General features: G+C 49.2%; 1 protein-coding gene across 9 annotated transcripts in view; it reads left to right on the plus strand.

Moving 5' to 3' along the window:
* The window catches only part of AKAP13 (A-kinase anchoring protein 13), a 286571-nt gene that overhangs the window by 200734 nt on the left and 69129 nt on the right, over positions 1-16708 (plus strand). For all 9 annotated transcript variants that reach the window (XM_064158064.1, XM_064158065.1, XM_064158062.1 and 6 more), the window contains 3 exons: positions 3911-3992; positions 9622-9758; positions 15931-16277. In XM_064158064.1, coding sequence (XP_064014134.1) covers positions 3911-3992; positions 9622-9758; positions 15931-16277 — 566 coding nt within the window. The remainder of the gene's footprint in view (positions 1-3910; positions 3993-9621; positions 9759-15930; positions 16278-16708) is intronic.

Below are 16708 nucleotides of genomic sequence, written 5' to 3' on the forward strand. Positions count from 1 at the left end.
ACCCTCATAAAGAGTCTCTCTGCAGCCTTCCTGCAGGATCCCTTCAGCTGTTGGCAGGCAGCTCTGAGGTCCCCCTGGAGTCTGCTCTTCTCCAGACTGCACACCCCTGGCTCCCTCAGCCTGTGCTCACACCCCCAGCTCCCTCAGCCCATCCTCACAGCAGAGGTGCTCCAGCCCTTGGAACATCTCCGTGGCCTCCTCTGGACTCTCTCCAACAGCTGTGTCCTCCTTATGTTGGAGACACCCAACCTGGAGGCAGTATTCTAGGTGAGGTCTCAGCAGAGCAGAACAGAGACAGAATCCCCTCTCTCAAGGGTAGCTCTCTTCCATTCGATGCCCATGCGTTGCTTTAAGGGAAAGGGGAGTCAAGCTCAGTGTGCTGAGGAAGGAGTTAGGTGCAGGCAAGTCAGAAGGAGGCAGAACTTGATTCCATGTCCTGAATGCATTGTGTGGACCTGAGCACATTTACCTTTGTCCTCCTATGTGTGCCCAGGTTCACCCTCCAGATTTGCCTTTACTAAAGTGTAAGAAGGTGTGCTGGGAAATTCTGCTGTGTCTGGAGAGCAAAGAACACTGACATGATATTTATTGACTTTCCAGTCATAATGTGGTCTCTACTGACTTTGCAGCTCTTTTAAGAGTAGAATAGCATGTGTGTGCTCTGCAGTGAAGGTCAGGTACCCCTCAGCCTCACTGAGAACAGGGGCTAGCTTTCTTCTCTTGAAAGCTGAACCACCATCCCCTTGCCCATGCATTTAGAATTCAACATCTTTGTGTCACTCTGGGAAACAAAAAAGAAATCCTTGTTCTGAGTACTTGCATTCAGAAGCCTTTCTTAGGCTTCAGGCTGCTTCTCCTTCCCTCTCCCCCTCTCATTTAATGTGTCTATTTGTAAAAGGCAGATGGTCACAGGATCACAGAATTTCTTGGATTGCAAAAGACCTTCAAGATCATTGATCATTAGTTTCACACTGACAAACCCTTGGCTAAACCACATCCCTCAGCACAACATCACAGAATCAAGCAGGTTGGAAGAGAGCTCCAAGCTCAGCCAGCCCAACCTAGCACCCAGCCCTGGCCAATCAGACAGACCATGGCACTAAGTGCCCCAGCCAGGCTTGGCTTCAACACCTTCAGCCACAGCGACTCCACCACCTCCCTGGGCAGCCCATTCCAATGCCAATCACTCTCTCTGCCAACAACTTCCTCCTAACATCCAGCCTAGACCTGCCCTGGCACAGCTTGAGACTGTCCCCCCTTGTTCTGTTGCTGCTTGCCTGGCAGCAGAGCCCAACCCCACCTGGCTACAGCCTCCCTTCAGGTAGTTGTAGAGAGCAATGAGGTCACCCCTGAGCCTCCTCTTCTGCAGGCTGCACACCCCCAGCTCCCTCAGCCTCTGAGCTTGGAGGTCTCTTCCAACCTGGTTGATTCTATGATTCTGTGATATGCACTGAAGTTACCCTAAGTCCTGGCTCTGGTAGAGCATGAGGTCTCCTTCCCTGTCTCCTCCAGCAAAAGCTGCTGTCTGGAGAAGGTCACAACATCCTCCCTGCTGGAAGATTTTAAGGGTACATAGGATTAAGGTCTCTCAAATGATAGTCAAGCCTGACTTAGAGCAGCAGAAAAGAACTAGCTGACCTGTCAAAGGCCTTTCCAACCCCATGTTGTCATCAGAGAAGTATGGAGGAGAACAAAACTGTAGGAAGAAAAATGTATTGTAGAAAGCAGCTGACAGGTCCGAGGGAGCTGAGCACTGAGTCTGTGGTGTGGAGCAGGAGGTGAGCGGAGGTGCTGGCAGGAGCCCCTCTGGTGAAGGGTAAAGAGCACCAGCCAACATCTGCAAGTAAGTTCCATGATCTCAGTGAGAAGCAGAAGGAGGCCATGGGTCATTTGTCAAAGCACAAGTCAGGGCAAGGGTAGGAGAGTCTTTACTGAATACAAAAAGGAAGAAACAGCATTTCATAACGGGAGAAAGGAGCACAGTGAGGGAATGAGACTGAGGGGACTGCAAAATTGGAGCAAGGTCCTGGAGGAGATTTCAAGACAGATCAGAGGCAAAAAGTAAACAGTGAACAGTCACAATTTGACAGAGAGAGGAGGAAAATTTGTTTCAGGAGAGAAGAGGAAAACCAGAGAGTGGTTTGGATGAAGAGTTGTTAAAGTCACAGTCACCTGTTTCAGTAGCTTGCTCTTAGCTCCAACATAACATGCAGGATTCTCTGTGTAGAGGCAAAGCAGGAGGGGGACATGAGACATTGGATTGTCCAACTGAGGTTTGCTTGGTGTTCAGCGAGGAGAAATGGCAGAGCTGCTGAGGCAGAGATCACTAAGGGGCTCCCAGCAGCTACTGGCTGTGGATGAATCATAGAATAGAATCATGGAATCAACCAGGTTGGAAGAGACCTCCAAGATCATCCAGTCCAACCTAGCATCCAGCCCTGTCCAGTCAACTAGACCATGGCACCATGTGATGGGTGCTGTACATTGGATGAGCCAAGGGCTGCAGCCACTGCAGCAGGCTTCAAAGTGCTGGACAACTCGACCCAAGTGACAGGCAGAGGGGAAGGCTGAGAACAGATCAGTTATCCTTGCTGAATGACTGGAAGTCAGGGAGAAGATGAGGGCCAGGGGGAGGTGATAAGGGCTGATGTTGAAATAAGCCTCGTGGTGTGCCTTGGTGTTAAAGTGGGAGTTTCTGACATCATCATCATCATCATCACTTAAGTTAATGCAAATACAAAGTCATTCTCACCACGATCTGGGCACTTCCCCAGCCCTAGTTTCCATGCTGTCAGAGCACTGCACTGTCTTTGTCAGTTATCTGCACTGCAGTACAGGTGGTTAAGGCATTGCTGTGCTGTAGAGTGTGAACCAGAGGTGTGAAGCAGAGGAGCATCTTGCCTGCTGTGCTGCTACAAATGGAAGTAAGAACTGAAGCTGGATTTCCTCAGCTAATAATTAAATGCTGCCTCATCTGCCCTCTGAAGTCCTGCTTTGAGTAGGAGCCACCTCAAAGTCATATTTTCCACTGAGCTATAAAGTTTTTCTGGCTTATTTTAGCAGTTTGTTTAGTAATGCTAACTAAATAAATAAACAGTGAGTTACTGCTGATGTTTTTATTATTGGCACAAAATGAAGCCATAGCTATGGATCATGGAGCCAGAGAATGGCCTAGGTTGGACAGGACCTTAGAGATCATCTCCTCCAATCTCCCTGCTGTGGACAGGGATGCCTCTCAACCAGACTTGGCTGCTCCAGGCCTTATCCAGCCTGGCCTTCAACACTCCCAGGGAGGCATCTACAACCTCCCATTCTTCCTGAGTCTCACCACCCTCATATTGAAGAACTTCTTTCCTTCCAAGATTGGTCTAACCCTGCTCTCCCTCAGCTTCAAACCATCCCCCCTTGTCCTGTCTCTGAACACCCTTATGAAAAGTTCCTCTGCAGCCCTCCTGTAGGATCCCTTCAGCTAGTGAAAGGCAGCAATAAGGTCCCCCTGGAGTCTTTTCCAGGCTGAACACTCCCAGCTGCCTCACCCTATCCACATACCAGAGGTGCTCCAGCCCTTGGATCATCTTTGTGGTCCACCTCTGGATTCACTCCAGCAGTTCTGTGTCCTTACACTGGGGACACCAGAAGAGGAGGCATTATTGGAGGGGAGGTCTCAGCAGAGCAGTCAAAGGGCAGAATCCCCTCTCTCCCTGCTGCCCACACTCCTCTGGCTGCAGCCCAGCACACAGCTGCCTCCTGTGCTACATGAGGTCACTGCCGGCTCCTGGGGAGCTTCTCATCCAGCAGCACCCCCAAGGCTCTTTCTTCAGCTGGTCAACGCAGAGTGGCACGGCAGGAGGGGCTAGCAGGGACGTGCCCAGGGGAGGCCTTGGTGTGATTTGCTGTGGTTGTTTTGCAGATAAACCGTGAGAGTTGGTGTTCTCTGGAGCCATGCCCTGATGCTGCCCTGCTGGAGCGCAAGCGGACGCGGGACTCTCCAGGTGAGCGCTCTGCCGAGGGTGGCTCTGGGCGAGCAGACCCCTGCTTCTCCTCACCTTTTCTTTCCTTCCCTTCCCTCTTTCTCCTCCTTCTTTTTGCCATCCTTGCCTCGACAGGGAAATGCATGAGCTAAGGAAGGTGCGTGAGGAATCTGCCATGAGTCACTGCTAGCACGTGGCTGGAGCATGTGCCTTGCAGTAAGCTGTGTGCTCTGTCGCCTTCTTCTATAACCACACATCTCAAATACTTTGGGCTTTCAGATCTGGGGAGCAGGGGGATGTTAAAATAAACTTGAAAGGTGTGATGGGGCACACAAGCATGGTTTCTGACTAAACTGGGGGAAAGAAAAACAAAAGCCAGAAATTTAAACTCTCAAATCCATGTTTAGATCCCAGGCTCACAGGTTGTCGGGGGTTGGAAGGCACCCAAAGAGATCGAGTCCAACACTCCTCCCAGAGTAGGACCATACAATCTAGCTTAGGTCACAGAGGAACACATCCAGGCAGACCTTGAAAGGTTCCAGAGGAGGAGACTGGGAAGAGGGAGACACAACTTCTCTGGGCAGCCTGTGCCAGTGCTCTGGGAACCTTCCAGGCAAGAAGTTGCCCCTTGTGTTGAGCTGGAACCTGCTGTGCTGCAGCTTCCATCCACTGCTGCTTGTCCTATCCCAGGGAGCAGTGAGCAGAGCCTGTCCCCATCTCAGATATTTATAAACATTGATTAAATCCCTTCTCAGTCTTCTCTTCTCCAAGCTAAACAGCCCCAGGTCCCCCTGCCTCTCCTCACCAGGCAGTGCTCCAGTCCCTAAATCACCCTCATAGCCCTCCCTTGGACTCTCTCCAACAGATCCCTGTGCCTCTTAAACTGGGAGCCCAAAACTGAATGCAGATCCACATTAGTGGCTTGATTTATTTTTTAAACAGCTTTTTCCCCATGGTTTCCAGGCTTCAGGAAGCAGGAAGGCTGTTCAGAGCCATCTTTCCCACACCCTGCCCACCAGCCATGCCAAGCTCCCAGCCTTGCACGCTGGCTGGTGCTTTCTGGCTCTTCCACTGGGACAGCAAATCTTGTCTGGGCAAGTTTCAAACAAGTGTTGGTGTCCAAGATAAGAAATAAAGCATTTCCTTTCATTGAATTGTGCATGTTCAAAACAAATGGAGTCATTTGTCAGGGCCCTCAGCAGTGCCTTTGCTTTGACTGTTCATAGAGAGGACACTGCTTGCATTGCTCTCATGAACTTCACACAGGTCTCCCTCAGTTTATCTAAGAGCCTTAAAAGTAAACCAGGGATTGAATCACACTGAGGGGCAGATGGGAAATTCAGACTCAGTCTGCACAGAGTGCAGGCTGTGAAGGGATCATTTCACTGCCTGCCACAAGGGATTTATCCTAGGTAAAAGGTTTAGCTCCCATTGAAGCGAAATGAGTCCTGTTTTAATTTTACTTTCAAGTGCTCTCTTCAGAACAGTCAGGAACAGTGAACAGCTGTTTCAGGAGAATCTGGCATCACCATGCTGCTTCTTTCCTAGTTGTGTTCCCAAATCCCTTGCCTCTTGGTGTGATGTTTTTACACTCCAGACAAGAATATCTGCACTTGGGCTGCAAAACGATGTGTGCTCACTTGGCTTGGAACTAGGTGGTCTTCGAGGTCCCTTCCAACCCAAACCATTCCATGCATCTGAATCTATGGCTTGCCAAATCAGACTGCAGAAATTAGAATAGTAAGCTAAGATTAGTTAATCAAGTATCTGTATATGCAAATAAATAGTACTAATTACAGTAATATACAAGCACACTGAGGCAGAATTTTAAGCTGATTAATGTAGCCTCTGGTCAGGTTGATGCAGCAGGAAAATCTCTGGCTCTGTAGGTTCTGGCCTTCTAGAAATGAAGTTATTACAGCACAGGCATCTCTCTGCCTGCACTGTGGTGCCCTGCAATGCAGAGAGGGCAAGAATCATAGAATAATAGAATCAGCCAGGTTGGAAGAGAGCTCCAAGATCATGCAGTCCAACCTAGCACCCAGCCCTGGCCAAGCAACCACACCATGGCACTAAGTGCCTCAGTCAGTCTTTGCTTCAACACCTCCAAGGATGGCAACTCCACCACCTCCCTGGGCAGCCCATTCCAATGCCAATCACTCTCTCTGACAACAACTTCCTAACAACATCCAGCCTAGACCTCCCCTGGCACAACTGGAGACAGTGTCTCTTTATTCTGTTGCTGGTTGCCTGGCAGCAGAGCCCAACCCCACCTGGCTACAGCCTCCCTGCAGGCAGCTGCAGACAGCAATGAGCTCTGCCCTGAGCCTCCTCTTCTGCAGGCTGCACACCCCCAGCTCCCTCAGCCTCTCCTCCCACCACACAACTGAAAATGCGGAAGAGTGGAGGGAAGAGAAGTGTTGGGAATTAGTTTCTCAGGCCAGATGAGCTGCGATGTGTGGGGGTCACCATCAGTCATCATCCTTTTGCACTGCTTCATCCCCTCTCTCTTTTGGAGGCTCCTGCAGAGGAGGCCTTGCTGCCTCTTGTGATTTATCACTGGGGTGAGACATCCCTCCCCTGGCAGATCTGGACTGTCCCTGCTGATTTTCCATTGGAACGTGGCTCGAGCCCCTTTGTTTTGCAGTCTGGGCTGTGGACATGCTCTGCTGGTTGCCAGCTGGCTGGCCAGCACCCTGGCCTGCTCCCTTACAGCCTCTCTGTCTCTTCTTTGCATTTCTCTTCCTCATTATAGTTGTTTTTTTTCATTCCCCTCTCTTATTCTCTTTTCCCTTCTCTCCTCACCCTCGGTGATGGAAAAGCAGTTCAGATTTTCCAGGTTTACCGAAAGAGCAGCAAGCCTGGGGAGCAGTCACACCACCTCCAAGCAGTGCTTTTCCACTTCTCTGCAGTGTGGAAACTCCTCCACAACGTCATCAGGTTTCTGAGCAGCTTCAGCTCCCCCCTGCCTTAGAGGGGACAGGCCCACTGGCAGCAAGAAATTATTGTCTCTGAGAGTGGAGTTGCTCCCATCAGCTGGGCTGTGTCTGGAGTCTTTGATAGTTGGTTGGTAGTTGGTTTGATAGTTGTTGTTGGTAGTTGTAGACAGCAGTGAGCTCTGGAGGGACCTCATTGCTGTCTGAAGCTACCTACAGGGAGGCTGTAGCCAGGTGGGGTTGGGCTCTTCTCCCAGGCAAGCAGCAACAGAACAAGGGGACACAGCCTCAAGTTGTGCCAAGGCAGGTCTAGGCTGGATGTGAGGAGGAAGTTGTTGTCAGAGAGAGTGATTGGCATTGGAATGGGCTGCCCAGGGAGGTGGTGGAGTCACCGTGCCTGGAGGTGTTGAAGCAGAGCCTGGCTGGGGCACTTAGTGCCATGGTGTAGATGACTGGATAGGGCTGGGTGCTAGGTTGGACTGGATGATCTTGGAGGTCCCTTCCAACCTGCTTGATTCTATGATAGCTGCTGTCAGGTGCAGGGTAGAGGTGGGGAAGGGGAAAAGGTGGCACTCAGCTACCCAAACCTGTCATCGTTGCGTTGATGTGCAAGTCTGATGTTGCCAGTTGATGGAGTTAGGTGTAATTTAAGAGGGAATCAGTGTTTTATTGCCCTGGCACCTCTCCAGGGAAGCTAAGCATGGTTTGGATCTCGAGCAGCTTACAAAATAACACCTTCTGTTTTTTGTAATAGAAATACTAATCATTAGAAATTACTTTGAGCTGGAGCAAAAAGAATTCTCAGTTACTGCCAAGGTTGTCATTAATGCTTTAGCCTGGAGGCTGAACAGATGAGAAGTTGTGCAGCCATTTTTTTTTAAGCAAATAGATGCCTGTGAAGGCTTTTGGAAAGGAAGAGCCTTTCTCATGGCTGTGGTCCTTGGGCTGCTGATCAACCCAATACAAACAGCTGGAAGCATTTGAGAAGAAAGAGTTGCAGTGTGCTTGTACTTTAAAGGCAGGAGTTAGGGACACTTTACAAAACACTTCAGTTTTCCAACCTTAAAGCAGTCCAGCTTGTTGTGGAAGTCATGCTGGTGCATTTTCAGTGAGGTGTATCAAAGGAGGAATGGAATGATTGCCCCAGTGTGCATGAACAGCACCTTGGCATGTAGAGGGAATTGATGCCTTAACTGAGAGAGAGAGCAAACGTTCAAGGTTTGTTTCTGCACTGACTAGGAATCTGATTTTGCAGTTGCTGCAATCAGAGAATGGCTTAGGTTGGAAGGGATCTTAGAGATCATCTGCTCCAACCTCCCTGCCACGGGCAGGGACACCTCTCAACTAGACTCAGCTGATCAAGGCCTCATCCAACCTGGCCTTGAACCCCCCCATGCAGGAGGCAGCCGCAGCCTTTGTGGGCAGCCTATTCCAGCATCTCACTGCCCTTGTACTGAAGAACTTCTTCCTAAGCTGCTCTGCCTCACCTTCAAACCATTCCCCCTTGTCCTGCCTGTAGACACCCTCAGGAAAAGTCCCTCTGCAGCCTTCCCAGAGGATCCCTTCAGCTATTGGAAAGCAGCTCTCAGGTCCCCTTGAAGCCTTCTCTTTTCTAGACTGAACACCCCCAGCTCCCTCAGCCAGTCCTCATAGCAGAGGTGCTCCAGCCTCTGGATCATCTTGGTGGCCTCCTCTGGACTCTCTCCAACAGTTCTGTGTTCTTCTTGGAGCCCCTAACACTAGAAGGACATGGAGCTGTTTGAGCCAGTCCAGAGGAGGCCACCAAGATGCTCAGAGAGCTGCAGCAGGTCTGCTATGAGGACAGGCTGAAAGAGTTGGGGCTGTGCAGCCTGGAGAAGAGAAGGCTTGGAGGAGACCTTGGAGTGGCCTTCCAGTATCTGAAGGGGGCTACAGGAGGACTGAGGAGTGACTATTGACAAGGTCTTGTAATGACAGGATCAGGAGTCATGGTTTTAAAGTGGCAGAGGGGAGATTTGAACTAGATGTTAGGGAGACGTTCTTTGGAGTGAGGGTGGTGAGACACTGGCACAGGTTGCCCAGGGAGGCTGTGGCTGCTCCCTCCCTGGAGGTGTTCAAGAGTAGGTTAGATGAGGCCTTGAGTGACCTGTTCTAGTGGGAGAGGTGTCCTACCTAAGGTGGTGGGTTAGAACTAGGTCTCTTGAGGTCCCTTCCAACCTAAACCATTCTATTATTCTTATGCTGGGGACACCAGAACTGGATGCAGTATTGGAGGTGAGATCTCAGCAGAGCAGAGTCAAGGGGCAGAGTCCCCTCTCTTGCCCTGCAGCCTACACTCCTCTGGCTGCAGCCCAGCACACGATTTACCTTCTGTGCTGCATGGGCACAGTGCTGGCTCCTGGAGAGCTTCTCATCAATCAGTGCACCAGTCAATGCACCAATCAGTGGGGAACATGCTGTTGCACTCAGTGTGGGGCAGGTGATATGTAGCATCTTCAGCAGCACCTCGAGCTGCCAGCATATCTGACTGTTGAATGCTGAGGTTGCTTGTACTGCGTACTTGGATGATGCACCGAGAGGGAGTTTGAAGCTCTGGAATAAATTAGGTAGAAATTTGCAGTTCTGGGAAGTGAAGGCAGGTTTTAAACCCTTGAATTTGCTGACAGTAAGTGAATTGGGTGTGTGGAGGCTACAGAAAGCATCAGATGATAACTTTTCCTGCTTTGCTCCCACAGAATGTGAGAACTTCTTGGAGGATGGGCTGAGTAGCGTCTGCGCTTCATCACAGAGTGTCCTCAAAAGAGAGTCTGGGAGTGAGTCTGACCTCTTCCCCTTGTCTGGTGATGGGATGGAAGACCTCGTCTTTGGAAAGGTAGGAAAGCCTGGGTGTGGTCAGAAGCCCTCCAAGGCCTGATATGCTAAACCTTGAACAGCCAACACAGATCGCTTTGGTTTCACTAGAGAGTTAGAAACCTGGCAGTGATTATCCTGATGAAGAAGAGGAAGGAAGGATCCAATTCCCTTTTCACATGCACCAACAGAATCACAGAATGGTAGGAGCTGGAAGGGACCTCAAAAGATGATCCACTCCAACCCCCCTGCCAGAGCAGGACCACCTATAGCAGATGACACTTGATAGCATCCAGGCAGGTTGTATTTACGAGCAGCAGAATTCATAGAGTCAGTCAGGGTTGGAAGGGACCACAGTGATCATCTAGTTCCAACCCCCTTGCCATGGGCAGGGACACCCTACCCTAGATCATTCCAAAACCATCTCTGTTAAAGAGGTGCAAGGAATTGTGGCTGTCAGGAGGTAAATCATGTGCCAGCAGGGCAGCTAAAAAGCTGGGTTTTCTTGCACAGCTGATGTGAAAGCCATCTTTAACTCACCTAACAAAGAGCTTTTCTCCAGCAAGCAATGACCTCTGCACTGACACCTTCAGAATTAAGTACTGTAGTTTGCAGAGGAACCAGTGCTTTGCTGTAAATCCAGTGTGACTTCAGGGGTAGGAAGGAAGCACTCACTCTAAATACTTAAGGCCAATTCCACTGAATAGTTTTGTTGCCTAGGTGACACAGCTCTGGTGCCTTCTTGCGTGCAACTAGAAGGAAAACGTTTTCAAGTCTGCTTAAAATCAACAGCAGAAGTCATTACTAACCTTAGTCATTCCTATGACCTTCGTGTTGCTCATGGCTGAGAAGTGGAAGGAGGAGTGGGTGAGACTTGAGACAGCCTCCCTAGCAGAGGATGGCTTGAGCATCAGGCTCCTGCTGTCTGCATCAGAGCAGCCCACATTTATTAGGAGGATGATTAGGTTTTGCTTTCTAAGGATCATCTTCCTGGCAGTTTGTATTCTTCTTGCCATAAGCAGATGATGAAAGAGCACCCAGAAAGAAAAGGCCCAGCCTGACATGGTGCTGGGCCACCTCAGTTAAACTCTTATCAGAGAATCATAGAATCAGTCAGGGTTGGAAGGGACCACAAGGATCATCTACTTCCAACCCCTCTGCCATTGGCAGGGACACCTCAAACTATAGAACAGGCTGTCCACAGCCTCATTCAGCCTGGCCTTAAACACCTCCAGGGATGAGGCTTCCACCACCTCCCCAGGCAACCCCTGCCAGGCTCTCACCACTCTCATGCTGAGCAACTTCTTCCTAACAGCCAAACTGAATCTCCCCATTTCCAGCTTTGTTCCATTCCCCCCAGTCCCATCACTACCTGACAGCCTAAAAAGTCTCTCCCCAGCTTTCTTTTAGCCCCCTTCAGATACTCCAAGGCCACAATAAGGTCACCTGGGAGCCTTCTCCTCTCCAGACTGAACAGCCCCAACTCCCTCAGTCTTTCCTCATAGGGCAGGTTGCAGTAGATGATCCTTGAGGTCTCTTCCAACCTGATGTTCCATGAACCTGTGAGTCTGTGAATGTAGTGATGTAGAATATTAAGGGGGTGTGAACCTTCCTTAGAGCTGCCAACTTCTCGGTCTCTGCTCCTTCAACTCCTGCTGTCTGTCAGCTTCAGTACACCCGTTTGGAAAAACAAAACTTTGAGAGGAGGTTTCCCCCTTGCTTGCAGAGAAATATATTCAATGAAACAGAATCCTGTTTGCTTAAAGCAAATCAGATGGTGGTGAATGTTTTCCATCGGGACGGGAAACACCACAGCCCAGGCTGAGTGATCTCATGTGCTATAAATGAACAGGAGAGTCATCCTCAGGGCACAGAGCTCACCAGCCTCACCCTTTCCCATCTTCCACTTGAAGTGATGCAGGACCCTGGTTTGTGAGACTATTTTATCAGAACAGAAGACTTGTCTTGAGTTTTGGTGTGCAGAATGGTACCAGTTAGGACAGCCAACTGCTGCTGGGGCCTAATTCAGTGCTTGTATGGGGATGTGTGAGAGAAGAGCACTTGAGAATCATAGAATTAATCAGGTTGGAAGAGACCTCCAAGATCATCCAGTCCAACCTAGCACCCAGCCCTATCCAGTCATCTAGAATGTGATCTTTGATCACATTCTGTGCCTCTATGCTCCACAACATCCCTGGGCAACCTGTGCCAGTGTCTCACCACCCTCACTCTAAAGAACTTCCTACCATCCAGTTTCAACCTCCCCTCTGCCAGTTCAAACCCATTTCTCCTCATCCTGTCATTACAAGACCTTGTCAGTAGTCCCTCCTCAGCCTCAACTAGACCATGGCACTAAGTGCCTCATCCAGTCTTCTCTTGAACACAAACTCCACAGGATTTTAACCTTCTCCCTTTACCTGGAAAAATTTCCCTCTCCAAATGCAAGAAAGAAAAAAATAAGAAGAATAGGCAGTGATGCTGCAGGGAAAAGGAGGAGGTGTTGGGGAAAGCAGATCTCCAATTGCCAGTGCAGAGTGGGCAGGGGGAGGAAGTTGTTTTCCTTGTGAAAGGGGATATCTTAATTTGGCAGCCTTTGCATTGTTCTCATGCAGTGAATTGCAGACTCAGTGTATAAGTGGGGTCAGAAGGTTTCTGAGTTGAGTTTAGGAAGTTATTCAAAGCTAATCTCAACCTCAGTCATGTTCTTTTGCCTCTGCTTTGCTGACTAACTTGAGGTGGCCAAGAGAGCCAATGGCATCCTGGCCTGTATCAGGAGCAGTGTGGCCAGAAGGACAAGGGAGGTTCTTCTGCCCTTGCAATCAGCACTGCTCAGGCCACACCTTGAGTGCTGTGTCCAGTTCTGGGCTCCTTCATTCAAGAGAGATGTTGAGATGCTGGAAGATGCTAAAGGTATTCATTTCACTGGAAGTGTTCAAGGTCAGGTTGGACAGGACACTGAGAAGAAACCTGATCTAGTGAACTATGACCCTGCCCACAGCAAGGGAGCTGGAGTGGATGATCTTTGAAGGTCTTTTCCAACTGGAACCAGTCTCTGTGTCCAGTTCTGGGCTCCTCAGAGGTGCTGGAAGGTGTTGAGAGAAGGGCAACAAAGCTGCTGAGGGGCCTGGAGCACAGCCCTGTGAGGAGAGGCTGAGGGAGCTGGGGGGGTGCAGCCTGCAGCAGAGGAGGCTCAGGGCAGAGCTCATTGCTGTCTGCAGCTTCCTGAAGGGAGGCTGTAGCCAGGTGGGGTTGGGCTCTGCTGCCAGGCAGCCAGCAACAGAAGAAGGGGACAGAGCCTCAAGCTGTGCCAGGGCAGGTCTAGGCTGGATGTTGTTAGGAAGTTGTTGTCAGAGAGAGTGATTGGCATTGGAATGGGCTGCCCAGGGAGGTGGTGGAGTGGCTGTGCCTGGAGGTGTTGTAGCCAAGCCTGGCTGGGGCACTTAGTGCCATGGTCTGGTTGCTTGGATGGGGCTGGGTGCTGGGTTTGACTGGCTGAGCTTGGAGCTCTCTTCCAACCTGGCTGACTCTGATTCTGTGATTCTGTCCTTGGTCTTTGATATCTCCTTGCCATATCATAGAATCATAGACTGGTTTGGATTGGAAGGGACCTCCAGAGGTCATCCAGTCCAACTTCCACTGCAGTCAGCAGGGACATCTTCAGCTAGGTCAGGTTGCCCAGAGCCCTGTCAAGCCTCACCTTGAATATCTTCAAGGACTGGGGCCTCAACCACTTCTCTGGGCAACCTGTTCCAGTGTTCCACCATCCGCGTGGTGCAGAACTTGTTCCTAACACCCAAGCATGCCCTGTGCCTGTCTCCTCCTGACTTGCTTTGTGCTCTGAAGGGCATGTACTGAGCTGCCAGCCCGGGGAAGCTTTAGCACTAAAACCTGACTTGTTTTGTCAGGCTTCGGAGGCTCGCACTGAAATGCAGAGATCACTTCCAAAGTCAGGTCTGAGGCTTCAGCAGAAGGTTTTACGTCAGTGCTTCATTTCCATGTCCTTGTCAGTCCTGCTTTTCCTTCTCTCTCCCAGCCAGCCATCTGGGCAGGCTTTGCAACAGCCTCCTCCTTGAGTGATTAATGCTGCATAAGGTCATTTCTCACAATCATCTGGCAGCGTCCTGGGGCGTAGCCCATACGCTTTGCTCATCTTAACTTTTAACCTGCCACTGAAATTCAGCCTTACTGGGAAGTCTTTTTAATGTGCCTCTTGGGAAATGAGTCAGACAGAAAGCCCTTGGGAAGTCATGATCCCACAGATCATTGTCAAAGGGGCTGCAGCTCAACTCTCTTGGACTTTTGGTTTGAGTTCTAGCCTTGTTTTGGTTTGCTGCATGATGTTTTTTTGTTGCTGTTGTTCAGAATGATTCTTTCTCTTAAATAAGTACAAGCACAGCCCAAACAACCAGGGAAAGGAAAGGCAAACCCAGGGGAATGAAAACAGGGAGAGAGACTTTCGCAGGGGAAGACTCTTTAACTCCAAATCACACAAATGATGGTATTTAGTTAAGGGGAGATTATTGAAGTTAATTTGAAGGAATAAAAAGCTCTACTAGGCTCTGCTGGATTATGTATCAATATTCTGCTGGATTTTATATCAAGACTGCTGGATTATTTATCAAGCCTCTTCTAGGTTATATATCAAGACTCTGCTGGACTTACATCAAGGCAACCAAGGATGTTAACTCCTTTAATGTAACGAGATGCCCAGAAAATGTGAGGATGCCAAGGTTGAGTTCTTCATCTTCTTAATCCCTTGCAGTTTTGGTTTAAATTCTACCCTTGGTTTAGCTTGCTACATGTTGCTGCTGTTCAAAATGATTGTTTCTCTTAAATAAGTACAAACACAGCCCCAGCAACCAGGGAAAGGAAAGGCAAACCCAGAGGAATGAAAATAGGGTGAGAGACTTTCAGCAGGGGAGGACTCTTTAACTCCGAATCATATAAGTTCTGTTGGACTGGATGGTCTTGGAGGTCTCTTCCAACCTGGTTGATTCTATGATTCTATGATTGAAACTTAGTTACTGGGAGGTTATTGAGGTTGACTTGAAGGAATAAAAAGCTCTATTAGGCTCTGCTGGTTTATATATCAAGACTCTTCTAGATTTTGCATCAAGCCAACTAAGGATGTTAACTCCTTTACTGCAACAAGATGCCCAAAAACTGTGAGGATGCCAAGGTTGAATTCTTCATCTTTTTAATCCTGCAACACCTTTCAGTGTTCTTTGTCACATGAAAGATGAGGGGACAGAGTAAGCTCAGAGCTTTGTATGTTGTCATCACCCAAATGATTGAAAGGACATTTTAATTCCACTTAACAAGACCTCCTACAGAGGGAGGGATTTAGTTGAAGAGGTTATCTTATACCCCCCACCAGCACAGTGCTGTTATCCCTGTTCATGATGATGTACATACATTCTTGCTCAGAAAACTCCTTTTTTTAATGCCTTATCTCATTTTTTCTTGCTAACTCCTCCCCAAGTAATGTTTCTGAGAGCAAAGAAAATGCTCATCAACCCATGGCTGAAAAGGCTCTTCACAGCCATGAGCTTTCCTGCTCACAGTTAAGGGTTGAATTCACTGAGGTATGAAGCAACAAGTCTGACTTGAAGAAAATGATTTAGTTTGATGTTACCTTTTTTACCTCTAGGAAAAGAGCAGACTAGAGAAGCATTTTTAATCTGCAGGCTCTACTTTCTTACTCAAATAGGATTAATGAGCAATGCATATTAACTGGCACTTGGACAGGCAGCTAATGCTATGCAGAGGTGGCTACAATATAGATGTTTCTTAGATGTGTCAGCCACACTTGGCAGTTTGCAGGCAGAGTCTTGGTCTTGCCTAGTAACTCTTTGGCTTTGTTTTTAAAAAGCTAAAAGTGTTTAAATCAACATGGAATGTTTTTAGAGGGCTACAGGTTCAAGGGAATTGTTCAGTGTGTTCTGTAGTCAATCTGATGAGGAAGTTGTTGGCAGAGAGAGTGATTGGCATTGGAATGGGCTGCCCAGGGAGGTGGTGGAGTGGCTGTGCCTAGAGGTGTTGAAGCCAAGCCTGGCTGGGGCACTTAGTGCCATGGTCTGGTTGGTTGTCTAGGGCTGGGTGCTAGGTTGGACTGGCTGAGCTTGGAGGTCTCTTCCAGCCTGGTTGATTCTATAATTCTCTTTTAACTTATGTTCAATTTCTCTTACCCACAGCAGCCTGAAGAGGAGCAGTCTGCTTGTGACATCACCAGCTCCAGTTCCTCTGCGGATGACACCATGTCCCTGGAGAGGAACTCATCCCTAGGCAGCGACACATCCCTTCCTTTCCCACCAACGGTGAACTTTGTCCAGCCCAGGGACAGGCACAGCCTGGATGGCAGCTGCACCAACATGGTGGCTGCAGAGGGAGGAGAGAAGGAAGAGGAGCTGGACAGCATCACAGATGTGCCCACTCACTCCTCTGTCTTACGGAACTCCATGCGGCCGCTCTCGCCCTTCCGTCGCCATAGCTGGGGGCCAGGCAAGAATGCCACCAACGAGGCAGAAATAAATCAGAGGAGGTCAGTCTGGAATTGCTTTTATTTACTTTGCACCCACTCATGCATTTTATTTTGTCTTTTAAGCTTTATTCTCAGCATGATAGAATGGAAAACCGAGGATGTCACTTGTGGTTATTGGTTTTTCACTCAGAGAGGTGAAGACAATCTCCTAATGTATGTTTGGGTGGGGGGGGTGGGGGAGTGTTAAATTAACTTTCAAGGCTGAAGTACTTCATGGCTACAGTATGCTGGAGCTTTCCAGAGCAAATGAAATTACCTTGGGACAGGTCTTGTGTTTGAAGTGTCAGCAGCCCTTCCTGTATGAAGAGCTTGGTTAAAAGGAGTTATTGGAGTGTTAAATCTCCTCGGCCGCCAAATAAACATGACCGTGATTGCTCCGATTGTGTTAGGAGACAGCAGGAGCAGCAGGGCTTTAACAGGAGCTGTGGTGG

This window comes from Pogoniulus pusillus, chromosome 17 (assembly GCF_015220805.1).
Source record: "Pogoniulus pusillus isolate bPogPus1 chromosome 17, bPogPus1.pri, whole genome shotgun sequence".
Lineage (NCBI taxonomy): Eukaryota > Metazoa > Chordata > Aves > Piciformes > Lybiidae > Pogoniulus > Pogoniulus pusillus.